The sequence below is a fragment of the Amyelois transitella genome, chromosome 25 (genome assembly GCF_032362555.1).
Source record: "Amyelois transitella isolate CPQ chromosome 25, ilAmyTran1.1, whole genome shotgun sequence".
Lineage (NCBI taxonomy): Eukaryota > Metazoa > Arthropoda > Insecta > Lepidoptera > Pyralidae > Amyelois > Amyelois transitella.
Window position 1 is genome coordinate 6996950 of NC_083528.1, and position 24070 is coordinate 7021019.

The following is a 24070-nucleotide window of genomic DNA, read 5'->3' on the forward strand; positions in this document are numbered from 1 at the left end:
CGCACCTTGGCTAGAATCTGAGACTTGATGCGCTCTAAGCGCTCGGAGTCTATTGGATACGCGGCTGTTACTCGCTCGGGCGCCTCGCACACGACCATGATTGAAACAAGGTCAATGTTAGTAAAGCGTCTAACAGTATTACAGTCGATTGTCTCACCTTGGCTAGAATCTGAGACTTGATGCGCTCTAAGCGCTCGGAGTCTATTGGATACGCGGCTGTTACTCGCTCGGGCGCCTCACACACGACCATGATTGAAACAAGGTCAATGTTAGTAAAGAAAGTGTCTAACAGAATTACAGTTGAGTGTCTCACCTTGGCTAGAATCTGAGACTTGATGCGCTCTAAGCGCTCGGAGTCTATTGGGTGCGCGGCGGTCGCTCGCTCGGGCGCCTCACACACGACCATGATTGAAACAAAGTCAATGTTGGTAAAGAAAGTGTTGAACAGTTGAGTATCTCACCTTGGCTAGAATCTGCGACTTGATGCGCTCTAAGCGCTCGGAGTCTATTGGGTGCGCGGCGGTCGCTCGCTCGGGCGCCAGCGCATGCGCCTAACACACGGCCATGATTGAAACAAGGTCAATGTTAGTAAAGAAGGTGTCTAACAGTACTACAGTCGAGTGTCTCACCTTGGCTAGAATCTGAGACTTGATGCGCTCTAAGCGCTCGGAGTCTATTGGGTGCGCGGCGGTCGCTCGCTCGGGCGCCAGCGCGAGCGCCGCACACACGAGCAGCCAGGCGCGCATGGGCGCCTAGCCAGCGAGCGCGCTCAGCCGGCGCCATCGAATCCGCGCCAACGCGACATCTCCGCGCCTGGAATATTTATTTATTTATTTATTTAAATTTTATGCAAGTAAAATGTACAACAGGTGGACTTAATGCCACAAGGCATTCTCTGCTAGTTGAACCTTCGGACCAAACTGAGATGGATGTACGGGTGGTGCAATGACTGTAAAAAAAAATAATAATAGTAAAAATATGAATAGTAGATTACTTTATACACTTACATATAATATAGTTTACATACATAAGTATGACTATAGATATATACTGTATATAAAATAAACATACATATACTACATAGGTTGGATGATTGTTTAGAGAATATGAGGAGTAGCCATGTTTTACTTTGTGGCGACATCTCTACGCCACTCGTCACAACATCCAATCAAAACAACTACTGTCAAATATCGCGAAGAAATTGACGCGCTCAACCAATAGCAGCGCAGAATCTAAATCGCGATTTCAAAGTTTTTATGGATTGAGCATAAATGCAACCTCCGATACAACATCGTCTGTCGCGCGGTTCCCCAGGCATAACACCTAGCCTGGCGGAAGATCTTCCCTTTGGTGGCGATCGAGCCGAATCATCGCTCCCGCTACAACTTCATCGTCTAACTTTAGACAAAATTTTTATTACCGCTCGGGTAAACATTTGGAGCGGAATCTTTATAAAAAATGTGGAAAATATCATATGTGTATATGGATCAAATTTGATGACCAGGTTCCATGGGAATCTCACTTCTCATGAAGATCCCTTTAACTACCATGATATGGTAAATGTCAGATTCCTATGTCAATTAATTACATTGTGCTTTGTGTAATGTGTCAAAAATTAAACCAATATTTTATTCAGTAAATAGACTGCTTCGCAGGCACTATTTTACATCGTTTTACATTTCAATAAATTAATTGAAGTTACATCTAATATATTTTTCAAAAAGCTTCAAACTACTTAAGCACTTAACCCCCTTGAGGCTAGCGTTCCTTTTAAAGAACAGAACGAAACGCTCTTATAAACAAATCTGCCACTAGTAAGAGTAGATGGACCAGCTGAAAAAACTCTATCTATACATGAAGTGACTTCCATCTGACCTCCATAACCTATCCCATACATACATACATAAAATCACGCCTCTTTCCCGGAGGGGTAGGCAGAGACTACCTCTTTCCACTTGCCACGATCTCTGCATATTTCCTTCGCTTCATCCACATTCATAACTCACTTCATGCAAGCTCGGCGGTTTCATGTACTTTTGACCTGACCCTTTACCAGGACGTCCATAATTTGATCAAGATATGTTCGTTCGTCGTTTGTCGTCGTCGTTCTATAACCTATCCCGTTTAACAAAAATATCATTTCTCCAAACCACAAATCATTTGAATATTAGTTAATTTATAACTAATAGGTATAAACTTGCGAGCAACTTGAGAACTATTCCTAGAAAACATTACTATTAAACTAATTTTGAATTACTTAAGTTTGTAAGCTGTTTAAGTTATGTGATTGAAATTGGTATTTAATCTGTATAATTATATTTCCATGGAATTAAATTTTCGCAATCGAAGTATACATTTAGTAAAAAGAGAACCGCCTCCAATCGATATCGTCCTTTTTTGAAATCGGTTAATAACTTGTAACCCTGTCAAATATCCTGGAGATAATCGCCGATAAACAAACATACATACATACAGGTCAAACTGAGAACCGCCCTTTTTTGAAGCCGGTTAAAAAGAGTTCTGGAGAAGTTGATTGTTTGACATACCTACACAAATCGTTGGTTCTAGAAATGTTATATGTGGTATGTAAAGGTTCCATATGTATTCTGAAGGTGCACTAAGAGAGGGATTTCCCGAAATTCCCACGGGAACGGAAATTTACGGTAATTGTAAATTGAAAATGTATGTGATGTGTGGTTACCGACACTTTTAGAAAAAAGAATAAGACCACTCCATCTCTTTCTCGCGGATGTCGTAAAAGGCGACTAAGGGATAGGCTTATAATTTTGAGATTCTTCATTTAGGCGATGGGCTAGCAACCTGTCACTATTTGAATCTCAATTCTATCACTAGGTCAAACAGCTGAGCGTGGCCTATTAGTCTGGTAGTGGCTCTGTCTACCCCGCTAGGGATATAGACGTGACCATATGTATGTATGTATATTTGTATATTTATTTTGTAGCAAATCGTAAAAAAGTGACTATAATGTATTTCGTAGCAAATCGTAGCAAACGTCTACGATTACTGCTACGGACGCTACGAGTTCTACGCGAATCTATTCTGAAGATTTTCTGATCTAGATATTATACGTTTTTACATACATACATACATAAAATAACGTCTATATTCCTAGCGGGGTAGACAGAGCCACCAGTTGCTTGGCTTAATGTAAGAATTCTGTCGTGTGGTTCCCGCACCAATAGAAAAAAAGAATGGGACCACTCCATCTCTTCCTATGGATGTCGTAAAAGCAATTTAGGATAGGCTTATTAAATTGGGAGTCTTTTAGGCGATGGGCTAGCAACCTGTCACTATTTAAATCATAGTAAAAAATAAATAATAAGCCAATTAATCAAATTGACATCCATCTTCTTTTAGAAGTAGGTTGAAACATTATCAGATTATAACAATCTATAGAAAACCGACAATAGCAAACACAATATAGAAGTGATATCAAACTCGTGAAAGTAGATATAGGGATGTTTGTGATACGTAAACTCTTGTTTTTACGTTCCAGACATTGACCTTTGACAGAATTACCTTTGTGAGGTTATAAACTATGGATTTGTGAGTCTGAAGAAGGGGTTTTAAGAAATTGTAAACCCATATTTTCGTCAAGCCGCGTTCAACTGTATGGCTTAAAAATAGTAGTAAAGTAGCCTCTGCCTATCCCTCCGGGATAGAGGTGTGATTTTATGTATGTATGTATAATGTATCAGCATGGAAAGAGTTTTCTTCGCAACCAGACCATGGAAGCTTGCATTAGATTGTGCAACTATTCCCTTAGTCGCCTTTTACAACATCCATGGGAAAGTGATGGAGTGGTGCTATCCATAGTGTTGATGAGATGCTCCATCGATTAAGTTCAAATAGAAGTTCTGAATTTCCTACTCCTGCAGAATAGTGCCGTGTGGTTCCCGCCACTTAAGAATAGGGCCACTCCATCTCTTTCCCATGAATGTCGTTAAATGTGACTTAGGGTTAGGCTAATAAATTAGGGATGTCTTCTTTTAGGCGATGGGCTAGCAACTTGTCACTATTTGAATCTGAATTCTATCATTAAGCCATACAGCGGAACGTGGCCTTTCAGCGTTGTCAAGACTGTTGGCTCTGTCTACCCCGAAAGGGCTATAGACGTGATTATATGTATTTTTGTAGGTATGTAAACTTAATGTACCTTAATCTAATCTGAAATAAATAAACCGCAGTTAAATATGTATGTTTAGTTTACTAAATAAATGAACCGCCGTTATGAACTTACAAACATATTTAACTGCAGAAATAAATGGTTAAAGCTGACAATTACTTTAATGTGCCGATTGATGGCTTCGCCCCAGTTTGAGTCCGTCTTTTCCCCCGTTTCCCTCAAACGTTATTGACTGGCGGTACAGTGTTGCCAACTGTCTCTGATGAGAAAGCGATAAATCCCGAAAAAGCGCCACACATACACATACATATATACACGTCACGTTTGTATATGTATATAATTATTACATACTTACATTATGATATGTGCGTATGTATTACATACTATGTAATATTAATTAAATCTCAATACATACATATCGTCACGTCTATATACCGTGCGGGGTAGACAGAGCCAAAAGTCTTGACAAGCCTGAAATGTCACGTTTAGTTCGATGGAATTGAGGTTCAAATAGTGGGAGCAAGCCCATAGCCAACAAGAAGAATCCTAAGTTTATAACCCAGTTTTCCTATTCATACTCGTAAATACATACATTTTGAAATAAATGAATGTTAAAATAGAAAATATATAATGAAGCGTCCGACATGAAATAAAGGCACGTTACATACATACAAAAAATCACGTCTCTTTCCCGGAGGTGTAGGCAGAGACTACATCTTTCCAATTGCCACGATCTCTGCATACTTCCTTCGCCTCATCCACATTCATAACTCTCTTCATGCAAGCTCGGCGGTTTCGGGTACTCTTAGGTACGTAACGTGCGCGTTTAATACTTATATTATTAAGTAAATAGTATATATAATACAACGCAAAAGTTTAAATCAGTAAAAGCTGGGTAACGTTAAAGAGTTTATGTAGATGGATGGGAAACTTTTAATCGTCTGAGCTTCTTAAAGCTGACGTTTACGAACAAACTTACAGAACTTTGGGTTATCACATCTAAACATTCTTCGATCAAGACTTTTAAAACAAAGGAAAACTATTTATTTAAAACAATGGCACTGTAAAATTTTCAAACGTAGAAGGAAGTTCAACAAGAAAAAAGATCCGAAAATATGTATAAGTGCGTCATTGCTTATAACTTATTCTAGGCGCGGCGCATTTTTGCGTTTCTCTACAATTTTGTACCGACAAAGAATTTCCTTTTTAGAAATCAAGAATAAACGCTGAAATTTTTATATTTCTTATTATCTTTCGTCTGTAGTCTTGAAAAGCCTGAAAAGCCACCGCAATGACTCGAAGGAAGGAATCGAGATTCAATTAGTAGATAACAGCCCATCGCCGACAAGAAGAATTCCAAGTTAATAGTCTTTTCCTTAGCTGTCTTTTACTACAACCACGGGATAGATACGGAGTGTTCCTATTCTGAGGTGCCGGGAACCATACGACACGAATCTTATACCCAAATCACTAAAACAGCATTATTTTTAATTGTTATCTGACAGGGAATCAAACATTGGACCTTGTATATAAAAATCTTGTAGGAACAGAACGTTAGGCAAAAAAAAGACGTGGAATTTTACTCACCAAACAAATTCCATTTAGGTAACTATTCAAAACTTAGTTTCAATTTTTGTACAACTATAATAAAAATTAAATCCTTCCCCCACCAAATTCAGATTAAAACTAAATTTCCTGAGATTAGAACCTGCGATTTATAGCAGGGGTGAGCCCACGCTGTCGTTATCCTGCTTCTATTAAATTCGGCTATACCCCGAGGCGAGTTTGTTTAAGGGCACAGAGTAACATTTACTAGATGTGACAAGATGTGCTCAAATTGCGGGCCCCATAACACGTGAAGTTGACGTTGTTGAAGAAAATACTGCAGTGCAGTGTTGTTAATTTATTTCACGTCAACCAATGTTGTGAAACCAAAAGATTTGATAATTATTAAGCGATATGAAGTATCCTATAATAATGAATAAATATTTTGAATTTGAATTTGACTCCATATTTTTCCCAGGGATATAGGTTAATAAATTTGGGATTCCTCTTTGATGTGATGGGCTAGCAACCTGTCACTATTTGAATCTCAATTCTATGATAAATCCAAACAGCTGAATGTGGCCAATCAGTTCAAGACCGTTGGCTCTGTTTACCCCGCAAGGAATGTAGACGTGATTATGTATGTATGAAAGCTCTTTTAACACATCCAGAAACACTATATCTTGGTTTTCCCGCCGTGGGCGATCCCTGTTTAAGCCTATTGCTATCTACACAACTAAATAAGGCATCTTCATCCTATATACATATTTATAAAGAACTAGCTGTCCCGGCAAAACGTTGTTTTGCCATATGAAGATTTTTTAAGTAATTTCTAGTTAAAAAAAAATTATACCTAAGGGTGGACAACCCTTATCACTAAGGGGTATGAAAAATAGATGTTGTCCGATTCTCAGACCTACTCAATATGCTCACAAAATTTCATGAGAATCGGTCCAGCAGTTTCGGAGGAGCACGGGAACGAACATTGTGACACGGGAATTTTATAAATAAGATTAGCTTATGTTCCGCAGTTCGTCTTTATCTTAATTTGCTTTTTCCTTCCGCGAATTACTTCAATTTTCCTGGGAAATTAATTTTCCTGGAAAATTAATTATGTTAAGATCGTTTGGTTATGTGGAGAGGCTGAATGAAAGCAGGTTGACTAAACAAATATACAAGGGGAGTGTGGAGGGAAAGGTCGGAGTGGGAAGGAGTAGACGAACGTATCTTGATCATATTAAGGACGTCCTGGGTCAGGTCAAAAGTACCCGAAACCGACGAGCTTGCATGAAGAGAGTATGAATGTGTATAAAGCGAAAGAAGTATGCAGGGATCGTGGCAAGTGAAAAGATGTTATCTCTGCCTACCCCACCAAGGAAGGGGTGTGATTTATCTATGTATGTATGTACAAAGTTTTTACAACGAGAAATAACCTGTATCTACTTTAACAATATTTCAAATGTAAAACTAACTTAATAGAAACATTCAAAATATTGTTACAACAAAAATTGAACAATTGCACCGGGAATAGTGTACGGCGCTTCATAAAATATTACTTTCAAGTTAATTCAGAAAAAGTTCCACGTTGCTTTATCATATCCATTTGTTATGTCGAAAGTAGGTACCTATATAGTTCGACCGAGTTTCGGAGTAATGAATAATGAGAACACACAGAGTTAGGTATCTAATGTTGAGCGGAATGCAACATTTTGACGGCATCTGTGGTTCAGCGGTAGTACGCTTGTCTGTGACACCGGGTTTGAATCCCGGCCAGGACATGATGAGAAAAGAACATTTTCTGATTGGCCTGGGTCTTGGTTGTTTATCTATATAAGTATTCATTATTAAATATAGTATCGTTGGTAATGGGTCAGGTCAAAAGTACCCGAAACCGCCGAGCTTGTATGAAGAGAGTTATGAATGTGGACGAAGCGAAGGAAGTATGCAGAGATCGTGGCAAGTGGAAAGAGGTAGTCTCTGCCTACCCCTCCGGGAAAGAGGCGTGATTTTATGTATGTATGTATGTATCGTTGAGTTTGTATCTCGTAACACAATTTTCGAACTTACTTCGAGGCTAGCTCAATCGGTGTACCTAATTTGTCAAAAAAAGGAAAAAAAAAAAATATATATATATGTAGATATATATAAAAATAAATTTAAGATTGGATTTGAAATTTCCGATGTCTTCAACACTCTATAACTTTCCCATGGATGCCGGAAAAGGCGACTTAGGGATATGCTTATAAGCTTGGGGTTCCTCTTGTAGGCGATAAGATAGTAACCTGACAGGTTACTATTTGAATCTCAATTCCATCATGAAGACGATTACGTCACATAGCTAAACGTGGCCGATCAGTCTCATGAAGACTGATGGCTCTGTCTTCCCCGCAAGAGATATAGACGTGATTATATGTATATATGTAAACATATTTGGCTTAAGGACAGAATTAAAATTCATATAATGACAGGTTACTAGCTCGTCGCCTAAAATAATAATCCAAAGTTCATAAGCCTATTCCTTAATCGCCTTTTACGACATCCATGGGAAAGAGATGGAGTGGTGCGTCCATGGTGGTGTCCTGTTTTTTTTTTCTATTGGTGCCTGGAACCACACGGCAAATTTATTAAGATAGAGTATACAAATAAAAAATCAGTACCTATAATTTGATTTGATACAAATGACCTTGTACGTATTATTTAGTAAAAGCCTTCCATCATGTTAAATACTGACCTGCATTCCCTGTAAGTCATGTTACTTCATGCATTATTTCATAGGCCCTTCTAAATATAAAGCGGCTATTGATTTGTCTGTTTACTCATTACATATTTTTTTCAAGTCTCTTGTTAGTCTTTTGTTTTTATCAATAGTTTTTTTGTAGTTAATAATTTTTTTGTTTTATACAATGATCATTTGTTGTTTTGGCAAAAAATATGTAATGTTCTCTTCTTCCTCCTAGCCAGGAGGAAGACTTACATAGATAAACATCCAAGACCCACGACAATCAGAGATAGTTCGTTTCTCATCATGCCTTGACCGGGATTCGATCCCGGGATCTCCAGTGTCACAGGCAAGCGTACTACCACTGAGCTACACAGAGGTCGTACTACTACAAATACATATTTACATCACGTTTTTATCTCTTACGGTATAGACAGAGCAACGTTCAGATTAAAGACGAATTGCAAGTTTATAACCTTTTCCTTGATTGGCTTTTACGATCTGCACAAGCAGGCGGCACGCAAATTTTTTCTTCACTACCCGATCAGAATAGAAGTTAGTTCTCCCCTGTACTTAAACTCCCATTAATAAGTTAATTATCATTCACCTGATCATTAATTGTTATTACCTTTTAATTTCCTTCGCCCCTTCTACAATAATAACTCTCAGTTTGAGAAAAACCTGAATCAAAACAATGATTAACTTTCTTTAAGAGACTGTTGTCTTAATCTAAAAATCGAAGGTCGCCTTTGCATTGGTGAAACTTGTTTACTTCCCAAAGCGTTTAATTTAATATAACTTTAAAAACCTTAGCATTTAGAGCCACTAACACACGCGAATTTAGCGCCATTTACAAAAGGATAAAGGTGTTTCGCAAATCTTTAGTTTAGTTTTTATAGAGACGAAAATCTTGAAAAAAATTATACCAGACTCTTAATTACATACGTATATGCGAAATTATAAGAATATTGGTTCAGTAGTAAACACGTGAATAGCTAACAAACAAACAAACTTAGATAATGAAAAAGTTGATTGGAGAACCTTCTTTTTAAACCTACATACATATAATCACGTCTTTATCCCTTGCGGGGTAGACAGAGCTAACAGTCTTGTAATGACTGATAGGCCACGTTCAGCTATTTGGCTTTAAGATAGAATTGAGATTCTAATAGCCCATCGCCTAAAAGAAGAATCCCAATTTTGTAAGCCTATCCCTTAGTCGCCTTTTACGACATCCATGGGTGAGTGATGAAGTGGTCCTATTCTTTTTTCTATTTGGTGCCGGGAACCACACGGCACAAAAGTCGGTTCTTTTTAAAGTCGGTACCTAAAAAAAAGAACAGAAACTTTATCATGTGAGGAATTCAAGTTAAACCGTTTCCTCAATCTCATATAAGTCTTTCCTTATGCTTGCTAATTAAATATATGTTACTTTACTGTTATGGGTCTAATGGCAACATTTCCCCCATAAAGGGAATTTTTTCACATTACACTTCTAACTTTCACACATTTATGGATCGCCCTTTTTAAGGGAAAATAATAGGGGGTAATGTACATACATATATATTGTGGTCGCTTGGTTTGCTTGATTGCATGAAACGATAGGGCATTTTGTGCATCACTTGATATACCCTAATAGCCTCACCTTTCCCATGGATGTCGTAAAAGGCGACTAAGGGATAGGCTTATAAGCTTGGGATTCTTCACAGACTAGCAACCTGTCACTATTTGAATCTCAATTCTATCATTAAGCCAAACAGCTTAACGTGGCCTATCAGTCCTTTTAAGACTGTTGGCTCTCTCTACCCCGCAAGGGATATGGACATGATTATATGTATGTATGTAATACCCTCACCAGGAATGCCTTACTCCATGGGACGAGTCGGGCAATTAAACGTGAATTTTTATGGAAAAGCATTAGAGCCATCGCGTTATCACTATTTATAAAATAACTAGCTGTGTCCGCGACTTCGTCCGCGTGGAATAGTAATTTTGGGCATCATCGAAGCCCTCAAGGATGAATAATTTTCCCCGTTTTTTTTTTAAATACTTTTCCGTATTTTAACCGGGAACCTAACCTTAGCTATAAAAACGTGGGCAACAAAGTTAGCAGTTAAATATTTTCCTGACTGAATGAGTAAACAGAAAAAGCGCTCCATCAGAATGAAACTTGCCAATTACAAGAGTCGATCAATAATGATCCATTTGAAAGTAAAACAAGGTTTTTGTGAAGAAAGTCTGTGTTAAACGGAACAATTTGATAAAGAGGAGTATTATTCAGTCATATAATCACGTCTATATCCCTTGCGGGGTAGACAAAGCTAACAGTATTAATAAGACTAAAAGGCCACGTTCAGCTGTTTGGCTTAATGTCGAGATTAAGATTCGCATAGTGACAGGTTGCTAGTCCATCGCCTAAAAGAAGAATCCTAAGTTTATAAGGCTATCCTTTAGTCGCTTTTTACGTACTTTTCTGTTTTCTATTGGTGCTGGGAACCAAACGGCACAGACTGTTAGATAGATTAGCATTAATTGTAAATACAATATACAAGTAAAGAAAAAAAAATACAATAAAGAATAACATACATACATACATATGGTCACGTCTATATCCCTTGTGGGGTAGACAGAGCCAACAGTCTTGAAAAGACTGAGATAGGTCACGCTCAGCTATTTGGTTTAATGATAGAATTGAGATTCAAATAGCGACAGGTTGCTAGCCCATCGCCTAAAAAAACAATCCCAAGTTTGTAAGCCCATCCCTTAGTCGCCTTTTACAACATCCATAGGAAAGAGATGGAGTGGTCCTATTCTTTTTTGTACTAGTGCCGGGAACGGGAGTTTATGCCGTGCATAAAGAATAAATAAATATAAATACGTAAGACGTTTCCAAGCTAAGCGATATAATATTGTAAAGGCACTTTCTCATGTTGACACGCTCGGTGGAGCACAAAAACTGTACAAAAGCAATAATAAATAGCTTTAGACGGAATACCACCTGCAAAGCTCGCAACAAGTGAGTTAACTATATAAACAAAACAAGCTTTGCCGTGTGGTTCCTGGCACTGATTAAAATTATAGAACCAAAATGTCGCTTTAGAATAGAACAGATAGATTTATATACTTAAATTGGAAACAATGTATCAGTTATTGATGTCACATCACTTAAATCTAATTAAATATATCTACAGTAGAAGAAGTGGCTGTACAAACTACACCGCAGCATTTTCACCGGACGTCGATTTATAAATCCAAATCGTGGAGGAATGTGCATTGATTTTCCTATGGATGTCGTAAAATGTGATAAAGGGTAAGGCTTTAAAATTTTGGATCCTACTTTTAGGCGATGGGCTAGCAACCTGTCACTATTTGAATCTCAATTCTATCATTAAGCCAAATAGCTGAACGTGGCCGATCAGTATTTTCAAGACTATTGGCTCTGTGTACCCCACAAGGGATATAGACGTGACCATATGTATGTAATAATAAGGTATAAACGTGTCGACTCGTGTTCCCCGTCACGGGTCACGTAACGGCTGACCTCGACCGCTAACCTTGTCACACGGGTAGTGACGTAATAAGGGATGTAATCATAACGGTATTGAAAAGTTTGTGGCTAAAATATTAGCTTACAAAAACACACATCCTAGAATCTCTTAAAATGCAGTATTTATATATTTCATTGTCATTATATTATATACTATATACAAAAGGACCACTCCATCTCTTTCTTATGGATGTTGTAAAAAGCGACTAAGGGATAGGCTAATAAACTTGGAATTTTTTTTGGCTATGTAAAGCACGCAAGGGATATAGACGTGATTACATTTATATATGTCAGATAAATGACTTACCGTACATACATACATAAAATCACGCCTCATTCCCGGAGGGGTAGGCAGAGACTACCTCTTTCCACTTGCCACGATCTCTGCATACTTCCTTCGCTTCATCCACATTCATAACTCTCTTCATGCAAGCTCGGCGGTACAGTGACTTACAGTATAAAAATAAAAATTGACCTAACTACCTACTTGTAAATTTTCACGAATTTAACTTTCATACCTAGGTCTTAAGACTGGACAGTAAGCCCCGGAAAGTGCTAGATAGCATTATAGATAACTAGGTATGAACGTGTCAGTCCGTGTTCACCGTCACGGTCACGAGTCATGTCACGCTTAACCTCGAACTTGTCACTCGAATCGTGACGTCATTATGTAAACTAGTTATTACCAGCGACTACATTTACAATGATGTACTGCAAATTTACATACTTACAGTCACGTCTATATTTCTTTGGGGGGAAGAGAGAGCCAACAGTCTTGAAAAGACTGATCAAATTCTATCGTTTAGCCAAACAGCTGAAAGTGGCCTAACAGTCTTTTTATGACTGTTGGCTCTGACTAGCCTGCAATTAGATTTAGACGTGATTATGTGTATATAAGTAACTAATCATAGGTAATTCTGACGATAGTGCTGGTCGAAATATTATTTTTTATAAAATCATGGTTTTGACCTTAGAAATTGGAACGATATTGTCTTAATCCGAAATGAAACAGCTTATAACTATAATCGCCTTTTATGACATCAATAAGAGAAACATACGTAGTCATACACAAGACAAATAATATAAGTATCAGACCACAAATTCAGAAAAATTTCAGACTTCTGAAGTCTGAAAACCTAACATTAAGCGCGCTTATCTCACCGTATTGACCGACATTACACCCGATTGACAGTCAGATAAATCGACAGATCAGTCCGCAGATCAATCCACTCAACCTCCGAGACAACCTTGATGGGCGCCTGGATGTCTAGGCGGGGAGGGGGAGGGGTAGACGTCCAATCTAGATCAGGCTGTTGTTTGGGTGTTGGCAAAATGATGAATGTTTAGTATTTTTTTGACTGGCTGGTCACGGCCGCGTCGCGTGGTTTCAACATACATACATATATACATACATACATACATATATACATACATACATATATACATATAATTACGTCTACATCAAAGGCGACTAAGCGATAGGCTTATAAACTTGGGATTCCTCTTTTAGGCGATGAGCTAGCAACCTGTCGCTATTTGAATCTCAATTCCATCATAAAGCCATAAAGCTGAACGTGGCCATCAGTCTTTTCAAGACTGTCGGCTCTGTTTACCCCGCAAGGGACATAGGCGTGACTATATTATATAAATAAATAAATAAAAAAAATATGTTAAAAACATAACGTTTTCAAACACGGAAGCGAGACCTTTTCAATAATAGATGACATTGACAGAATTGGAAAATAAATTGATAGCCTTGGTAATTTTCCTTAATTAAAGATGTCAAAATAGTAAATGCTTTATATAAGGTAAGACCAACTAATTATCATTGAATTGAGCAATTATAATATAACGCTTAGTCGTTAGGGCTTGTTCAATTAAATTAAGACTTTATTTTTTAATACATTAGGGATTTTTATTCTCTTGAAAACTATTGACGGCCTCTGTGGCGCAGCGGTGGTACGCTTGTCTGTGACACCGAAGGTCCCGAGTTCGAATCCCGGCCAGTGTATGATGAGAAAAGAACTTTTTCTGATTGGCCTGGGTTTTAGATGTTTATCTATATAATTATTTATTATAAAAATTGAAAAGAAAGAATTTGAACTGAATTTTGAATTTGAATTGAATTGAATTTTGAATATGAATTGCATTTTGAATTTGAATTGAATTTTGAATTTGAATTGAATTTTGAATTTGAATAGAATTTTGAATATGAACTGAATTTTGAAATTTGATTTATTTATTTAAACCTTACGCAGGTAAAATGTACAACAGGTGGACTTAATGCCACAAGGCATTCTCTGCTAGTCGAACCTTTGGACTAAATTGGGCCACACAGCGAAACGTGGCCTGTCAGTCCTTTCAAGTCCTGACTTCGCATTTCTCTTCCATCGATATTTCTAACCACATACATACATACATATGGTCACGTCTATATCCCTTGCGGGGTAGACAGAGCCAACAGTCTTGGAAAGACTGAATGGCCACGGTCAGCTATTTGGCTTAATGATAGAATTGAGATTTAAATAGTGACAGGTTGCTAGCCCATCGCCTAAAAGAGGAATCCCAAGTTTATAAGCCTATCCCTTAGTCGCCTTTTACGACATCCACGGGAAAGAGATGGAGTGGTCCTATTCTTTTTTCTAACCACATACATATGATATAAATTTTTTGAAGTACCTGCCTACCCGAAACCGAGGAACTTGAATGACGTGACTAATGAATGTGAATGAAGCGAAATAAGTATGCAGGGATCGTGGCAAGATGTGATCTCCGTCTTCAGGATACATACATACATAAAACCACCCCTCTTTCCCGGAGGGGTAGGCAGAGACTACATCTTTCATCTTGCCACGATCTCTGCATACTTCCTTCGCTTTCGCCTTCAGGATAATAGCAATATTTTATCTTTCTATGTAAAAACTAAATTATTTCCCCGAGAATCTTATCCAATCTATGTCTAAGGCAATAAAGTAATAAATAAAAAAATCGTAAAACAAACATAAAACGTTTAGGCTCGTAAACATTGTTAAAAAACTGGCCACTGATGTCTTCATTTTTATCTACCGTCATTTTTCTAATATTTATCTATGAATTTGATGAGGAAATAACTATGTAGGGCTTGGTAATAACTCAGATGTATTTTTTTTATTACTGGCAATACAGATTTATATTCCAGCCGCCGTAGTACGGCACGAGCGACGCCGTTCTTATAGCGCGATTAAAACTATCGCAGTCCCGTTTCACATTATAATAAAAGAGCGACACAGCGATAGTTTTTCGCGCGATAAAAACGACGTCGCGCGTGCAATGCGCAGGGGTTGGATCAGTAACTAACATAGGGTCAAATAATTTGTTGCGTTCAGATTTTATGTCATTTATAAAATTAAAAGAACATTTATTTCCATTATCATGTCTCTATTCCTTACGCGATAGACAGAGTCACGTGTCTCTAAAATACTGAAAGAACACGTCTCAATCCTAAGTTTATTATTACTTTTTCTTTTAATTGATTTTTACAATCTGTTCACACCCTTTTCATTTTTGGTGACTTATAAACTTAAGATTCTTTAAAGCGATGGGCTATCATCCTGTCACTATTTGAATCTAAACTCTATCGTTAAGCCAAATAGTTGATATTGGCCTTATCAGTCTTTTCAAGATTGTGGGCTCTGGCTACCCCACAAGGGATTAAGACCTGAATATGTATGTATGTTTGTTTTAATATAGGTATTAAACGCGCACGTAACGTACCTTTATTTTATCTCAGTGACTTCGTATCATTTTACCATGATTCGAAACGTCCGTGATAACATAAAGGTATGTTACGTACGTATTAGTGCCGTGTGGTTCCCGGCACCAATACAAAAAAGAATAGGACCACTCCATCTCTTTCCCATGGATGTATAAGGCGACTAAGGGATAGGCTTACAAACTTGGGATTATTTTTTAGCCGATGGGCTAGCAACTTGTCTCTATTTGAATCTCAATTCTATTATTAAGCCAAATAGCTGAACGTGGCCATTCAGTCTTTTCAAGACTGTTGGCTCTGTCTACCCCACAAGGGATATAGACGTGACTTCTATTATTTAGCCAAAAAGCTGAACGTGGCCATTCAGTCTTTTCAAGACTGTTGGCTCTGTCTACCCCGCAAGGGACATAGACGTGACCATATGTATGTATGTACATATGTATGTTACGTGCGCGTTTAATACCTGCATTATCCATAAACAGTATAATGCAACGCCAAAGTTTGAAATCCGACCGAATTTTAAAACGGAGACAGATCGCTGGTCGCAAGCACAGTTTATTTTGCAAAATGCTAAAACAGAAATACAAAATGGCGGAATAAGTTAGAAATATCAAAACTTAACTGCATTGTGAGATGATTCATTTTATTGCTACACTGTCGAGTGATCTATCGCTGCGGATACATTAACGCCAGTACTTTTACCCCGATTACAAAAGGAGGGTTATGTTTTAAAAGAGTTGCATGCATAGAAATACAAGCTATATACATAAATCAGATCCGGGCGTGTCAGTAAATATATACATAGTAGCTGTGCCCGCGACTTCGTCCGCGTGGAATAGTTATTTTGGGCATTATTGAAGCCCTCAAGGATGAATAGTTTTCCCCGTTTTTTTTTTTCACATTTTCCATTATTTCTTTGTTCCTAATAGTTGTAGCGTGATGTTGAATTGACCATTTATATTCCTCGATAAATGGTCTATTCAACACAAAAAGAATTTTTAAATTCGAATTAGAAGTTCCTGAGATAAGCGCGTTCAAACAAACAAATAAATTATTCAGCTTTATAATATTAGTATAGATATATATTCACATCTATATCTCTTGCAGGGTAGACATGAGCTAACAGTCTCGAAATGTCTACCAATAGGCCACGTTCAGCTGTTTGCATTAATGATAGAATTGAGATTCAAACAGTGACAGGTTGCTAGCCCATCGTCCTAAACAAGAATCCCAAGTTTATTAGCCTATCCCTTAGTCGCCTTTTACGGTATCAATGGGATGAAATGGAGTGGTCCTATTCTTTTTTTTAATGGGGCCAGAAACCACACGGCTCAAGAATGAAAGGTATAATGAAATAAGAATATACGGGACAAATTACACAGATTGAGTTAGCCTCAAAGTTAGTTCGAGATTTGTGTTACGAGATACCAACTCAACGATACTATAAATCAGAAAAAGTTCGATTTCCATCATGCCCTACCCGGATTTCGAACCTGGAACCTTCTGTGAAACAGACAAGCGTACTACATTTGCTACACGGATGATGTTAAACATACATACATACATAAAATCACGCCTCTTTCCCGGAGGGGTAGGCAGAGACTACCTCTTTCTACTTGCCACGATCTCTGCATACTTCCTTCGCTTCATCCACATTCATAACTCTCTTCATGCAAGCTCGGCGGTTTCGGGTACTTTATTTGCAAAATTTATTTGAATAAGATTTTTACACGTCAACACCTTATTTCTCCAGTTTTCAAAACTTCAGCAGTCCGTTGGGGCATAATTTGAGGCGAAAACTTGGAACCATGGATCCCGTCACCGACTTTTACGTATCAAACTTTATTCACATGCAATAATTCACACGAACACACATCAAAACTTGAGAGTAGAGTAAAAATAATAGAGAGAGAAAGCGTTACAATATGTACTTACTTATAAAACTTTAGTTTAATATAGGATATATTTTTATTACATACATACATATGGTCACTATACTACTACTATACTATGGACACTTGTCGTAAAAGGCGACTAAGGGATAGGCTTACAAACTTGTGATTCTTTTTTTAGGCGATATTTGAATCTCAATTCTAACATTAAGCCAAATAGCTGAGCGTGGCTTATCAGTCTTTTCAAGACTGTTGGCTCTGTCTGCCCCACAAGGGATATCTTCTTCTTCTTATGCGTTACACTCTTGTCGGAGTGGTCATGGTCGCACAGAAGGGTTAGTGGCTCGCTTCACAATCCTTCGCCACTCTCGCGCATCGCTGCCCTTCTGGAGCATTCACAGAGAGGGTCACCCAGTGCTGATTTCATTTGATCTGTCCACCTCATGGGTGACCTGCCTCGAGGTCCAGTACCCTCAACTCGCCCCTGCACCACCACAAGGGATATAGACGTGACCATATGTATGTATGTATATACATAAGACCAAGTAATTCAAAATAAAAATGTGAATCTGTGATTTACACTGCACTTGGCAAACCACGGCTATCATTTTGGTGGAAAAAAAATGGCGGAATGGCGATAAATCGCGAGCGGGCCCGGGGAATGGGGCCAATTGCCCGCGAAGTGTTGCCGGGACAAATAAAATTAAATTATTGTTTTCACTACATTATGCTAATAATAGGTATGTTATATAGAATTTTTTTAAAATTATATTTCAATTATATTTTAATTTTAATTTTAATTCTAGTATTAGCGATGTGTAGAATTAAAATTAAAATATAATTATAAATTGGTAAAAAAATTAATGATTATAAAAAAAAATATTACAATAAATATGTACATTTTTATATTACTTTAGGCGTACAATAAATAATATTACATACGTACTTAAAAAAGCCCTAATGGGGGTAGACAGCGCCAATAGTATCGAAAAGACTGAAATCAGCCACGTTCAGCTGTAGAGAATCAAAAAGTGACAGGTGACCCATCACCTAAAAGAAGAATCTCATCTTTAGTCGCCTTTCCCTTGATTGTCTCTTACAATCTGCATCAGAAGAGAAGATAGCTAATACACACTGTGTTTTTTATTCGTTAAGAGGGCAACAGAAGAATTTGAATCTCAATTCCATTAATAAGCCATACAGCAACCATACAGTTGTTCAGTATTTCCGAGACCGTCGGCTCTGTCTGCCCCGCGATGGGATATAGACGTGATTATATGTATGTAAATGTATCGGACCATAAAATATTGTGTTCTGTTAGAGGAAGTTTGATAAAACAAATAGGATTTGGGGCAGAATATCATTATTCACATCGCTCCATTACTAAGCTATAACCCAATCAAATACGATCGTTACTCATCTTCATTGATATGCTTTATGTTGTTACATTCGATGCAGTCGGTTAGTACTTGACTGATTTTATGAGTATTGAAAGATTTGTGGAAAACGTGGCCATTCAGTCTTTTCAAGACTGTTGGCTCTGCCTACCCCGCAAGGGATATAGACGTGACCATATGTATGTATGAAAGATTTGTATTGAAGGAAAAGTTAATAAAATTACAATAAATTGACTGACAGGCTTTAAGTCTTTTTTTTTATCATGGATTCTGGATTGGGTGAGTCAGGTTTTACATGAAGACTCCACCTGACCTCCGTAACTTTTACAGGTAAACTTAACCAGTATTGGATCATGGTTAAACTGTCCAGTTGTCTGAATGTGCAGGTTCCATCACGATGTTTTCCCTCACCGTAAGAGCATCGGTTAGTGTTCAAACTAATGTACCTTCGAAAATAGTCATTGGTAGGTATAGCCGAGGTGGGATTCGAAACTGTGCCTTTCTGCGCATCACGCATTTTAACCGATTCGATACCGATTCGACTGCCGACTCTAGAAAAAGCTTACTATGTACTCCAAAGATAATTTTAAGATATAGTAACCTACATTAGTTTTGTAGGTTCGTACGCACTCTACTGTTCTTCATCATCTTGGCGTATTTCCAACTTGATTAAGTACAAAAAGTTATACCTGTCTGAAAGTAGTTCATGTATTCGTCTGAATGCTAACTAATTTTTGAAAGTGACGGAAAATATCGTGAGGAAGCACATTGAGGTGACTAATAGGGGGCGGTCAACCTATCTTTCAAATGTTTTGAGCAAACTTCAGAATAAAGCCGCTCATTTGAATTACGTATTTCATTTTCCAGTCCTTAGATCATGTCTTTTCATTAGTTTTTCGCAAAACATTCTGACGGTGAAAAAAAAACATCGTAAGAAAACCTATACATACATACATAAAATCACGCCTCTTTCCCGGAGGTGTAGGCAGAGACTACCTCTTTCCACTTGCCACGATCCCTGCATACTTCCTTCGCTTCGTCCACATTCTCTTCATGCAAGCTCGGCGGTTTCGTGTACTTTTGACCTAACCTTTTACCAGGACGTCCTTAATTAAACCTATACAATCAGGAAACAGTCTAACCATAACTCTATATACGAGAAGGTTAGATTCACATGCAAAAGTTGCGAGACTTACCGATTTTAGGATTGTAGTCACGATAGCAAAATCCGGGCTCCACATTTGTAAAGACGTATACGCCAGAAGGCTGATAAAATGTCTCTCTCTCTCTCATCTCTGCGTCATCCCGGTTGCACCCTCGACAGAAGTGTTTCGGGGCCCAGGGTCCAGAAGTGTATTTAGGGGCCCGGGGTACGCCTTCCGACATTTTTCTCTCCACTTGGTCCGGTTTTCGGCGTCCTCGGATTTCAGTCCATCGGCTCGCATATCATCTTTTGCGATGACCTTTTTGGCTGATCTGATATAACCTACCACTTCTTTATTTCCTACGGGATAGTCAGAGCCAATAGTAACAAGACTTACATTTAAGTGACCAATCTAAGCAATTTTGCCGGACCACAAACGCGCGTTCTACACATAAATAAACTCTCTAGTTAATAGTTTTCCAGGCGGGTGGAGGGGATACCCCCTTCCCCCCTTCTTGGCACCCGCAACAGAATATACCCGCATATGGCTTTTTTTTTCATTTTTCTCAGACTTAAAACATTGCATTTTGACCGATTTCAAGGAAATTATGGTCCTAATGGTTGCTGTGATGGGTTTTGGATGGATTAGAATTACCGGTTTGAAAGAGAGATCATATTGCAAAGTGGTATTTAGCAGAATAATTAATTATATTAACGTGGTATTTGTTAACTGTTTTAAAAAGCATGAGAAAAACCAATAAAAAGTATTAAATTTTTCTCGTAATTCAATAATTAAACTGTTTTTTAGTTGGGAATCTAACTTGGGACCTCGAAATGTAAGGCTGACATTACGATGACCACTGAACTAAGAGTTCCTATGCACATATAATGTATTTCAAATTCCAACTATTTTATACATAGGTACATACATATAATCATGTCTATATCCCTTGCGGGGTAGACAGAGCCAACAGTTTTTAAAAGACTGATAGGCCACGTTCTGCTATTTGGCTTTAAGATAAAATTGAGATTCAGTGACAGGTTGCTAGCCCATCGCCTAAAAGAAGAATCCCAAGTTTATAAGCCTTTTTACGACATCTATGGGAAAGAGATGGGAGTGTTCCTATTATTTTTTCTACTGGTGCTGGAAACCACACGGCACTCTATTAGTTTTATTAGTTTAATGTTAATAAAAATCAAATGTATGTACGTATTAAACTAATCCCGAATTAGATCAAAAGGGTCAAAGGGAACCGGACGAAGGGCAACGATCGGACAGTCGCCAGAAATTGTCAAAAGTCACAAGAAATGTCTAGAAATGTCGATGGGTTTTTATTTATCTTTCTGGAGAAAAATAAACGGTGCCCGTGGGTAGGTATACAATTTCATTAGGGTTGCCTCAAACGAGACTGCTTAAACGTTATGTCGGGACTCCTTTTTGCTTCGCCAAATTATTTTTAATAAAAAAGTCACCTTCAGAATATATTTTGTGATATCTACTTGTGATGTAGATATTATTCAAATAGTTATATTTATATCGCAATTTACGGGAAAGGCGGCCTTATCTTTCATGTGTTTTAACATTTTAAGAGCTAATTTAATCACGTCTGTAGACAGAGCCAACAGCCATCAAAAGACTGAAATCAAATAGTAGCAGGTTGCTAGCCCATCGCCTAAAGGAAGAATCCCAAGTTTATAAGACTATCATCTAGTATAGTACTACTACTGCTTAACTAGTATAAAACCGCCGAGCTTGCGTGAAGAGAGTTATGAATGTGGATGAAGCGAAGGAAGTATGCAGAGATCGTGGCAAGTGGAAAGAGGTAGTCTCTGCCTACCCCTCCGGGAAAGAGGCGGGATTTTATGTATGTTCTACTAGTATAGTCGCCTTTTGCAAAATTATCAATAAGATATCTCAGACGAAGGATGAAAGTTCCAAAAACAATTCCCTAGTTTTCGAGATTACCGCAAACAAACAAACATGCTTTATACCTGTGCGGAAAGGTTGAGATCAGTCGGTGAGAAAAATGTACGTTCGCGACGCGTATATCCAAAACTTCGGACTTTCAAAGTCAACAAAACTTTTTACTACCTCAATTTCAAGGGATGAATGTAAGTTACTGGTAAGTAATATTAAACTTTATGTTCAGGTGGGAAGGTAGAATATTGAAAAATTAAGGTAACTTGGTATAATTTAATCGGATCTATCATTCCGATGGGTTAATTTTTTTTGGAGTATATTTTTACAGGGCTCTCTAAAAGTCTTTGGAAAGGAGCCCAGGGTTCGGATGAGACCTCGAGCCTGTTTGAGAAAATTAAACATACTTACATACATACATATTTACATACATATATACATACATACATATGTACATAGTACATACATACATATATACCTACATATATACATATGGTCACGTCGATATATATATATATATTGTGGGGTAGACAGAGCCAACAGTCTCGAATAGACTGATAGGCCACGTTCAGCTATTTGGCTTAATGATAGAATTGAGATTCAAATAGTGACAGGTTGCTAGCCCATCGTCTAAAAAAACTAAAACGTGATTATACGAATGAATGAATGTATTGTTTCACCTTAATATTAGTAATGGCGGTTAGAATTGCTCGTTTAGGCTACATCAGCGTTTTATACTGTCTAGACCAAGTAAAGTATAATCGGGAACAAAAGTGTTTAAGATTTTTAAGCATTATCATCAAACTTCTAAACTAATATTGTAAAGAAGTTGGAAAATTTGTTTGTTTGTGAAGACCAATCTCCGAAAATACTGAACCGAATATGATAAATCTTTACGTAAATACTAATAATACACATAGTCACTATCTTGAAAAGACTGATGGGCCACGTTCGGCTGTTTGGCTTAATGATATAATTGAGTATTGAGTAACATATTTCAGTCTTGAGTCACATATACATAATCACGTCTTTATATCTTGCGGGGTAGACACAGCCAATCATCTCTAAAAGTCTGATAGGCCACTTTCAACTGTATAAATTTAATGATGGAATTGAGATAGGGATAGGCTTACATACTTGAGATTCTTTTTTAGGCGATGGGCCAGCAACCTGTCACTATTTGAATCTCAATTCTATCATTAAGCCAAATAGCTGAACGTGGCCATTCAGTCTTTTCAAGATTGTTGGCTCTGTCTACCCCGCAAGGGATATAGACGTGACGATATGTATGTATGTATGTATGGAATTGAGATTCGAATAGTGACAGGTTGCTAGCCTAGCTATATTATTCGTTCACTTCCAAAAAAAATGAGGTTACGATTTTGACAATATATGTACAGACAGCTGACTCGACAGACCTACGTAGACTAGACTAGATAAGTCGTGTCGGGAATCTAGAATTTTCCGAGTAATGGAAAAAATGGGAATTATTCCAGAATAGTAAGAGGTCACGTCCCGTTTTATAGAGCCTATTATTGACACTAGTTATTTACTGTGGGTTTATTTATTGTGATTGGAAATGATATGGAACGTGTATTGATAAGATGGCAGTGATAAGAGAGAAATTTTTTAGGTACGAGAGGCCTCCCGCGACTTCGTACGCGTGGAATCAATCCCGCGTGAACTCCGGGATAATAAGTAGCCTATATATTATTTTGAGTCTTCAGCTACCTACATACAAAATTTTATCGTAATCGGCTCAGTAGTTTTTGCGTGAAAGAGTAACAAACATCCATACTGACATCCTGACATACTCACAATATAAGTAGGATATGAATAAATTATTGTATACACATGAATAAAATTAATGAAGCCATGTGGTACCCAGCACAAATAGAAAAGAGATTAGGACCACTCCTTCTCTTTACGTGGATGTCGTAAAAGGCGACTAAGGGATATGCCTTTAAACTTAGAATACTTCTTAGGCAATGGCCTAGCAACCTGTCACTA

General features: G+C 37.8%; 1 protein-coding gene across 1 annotated transcript in view; it reads right to left on the reverse strand.

The window, feature by feature from the left end:
- The window catches only part of LOC132903373 (uncharacterized), a 36464-nt gene that overhangs the window by 6846 nt on the left and 5548 nt on the right, over nucleotides 1-24070 (reverse strand). The window contains exon 2 of the mRNA XM_060951460.1: nucleotides 630-813. Within this exon, the coding sequence (XP_060807443.1) occupies nucleotides 630-746 (117 nt within the window). The 5' untranslated portion in view covers nucleotides 747-813. The remainder of the gene's footprint in view (nucleotides 1-629; nucleotides 814-24070) is intronic.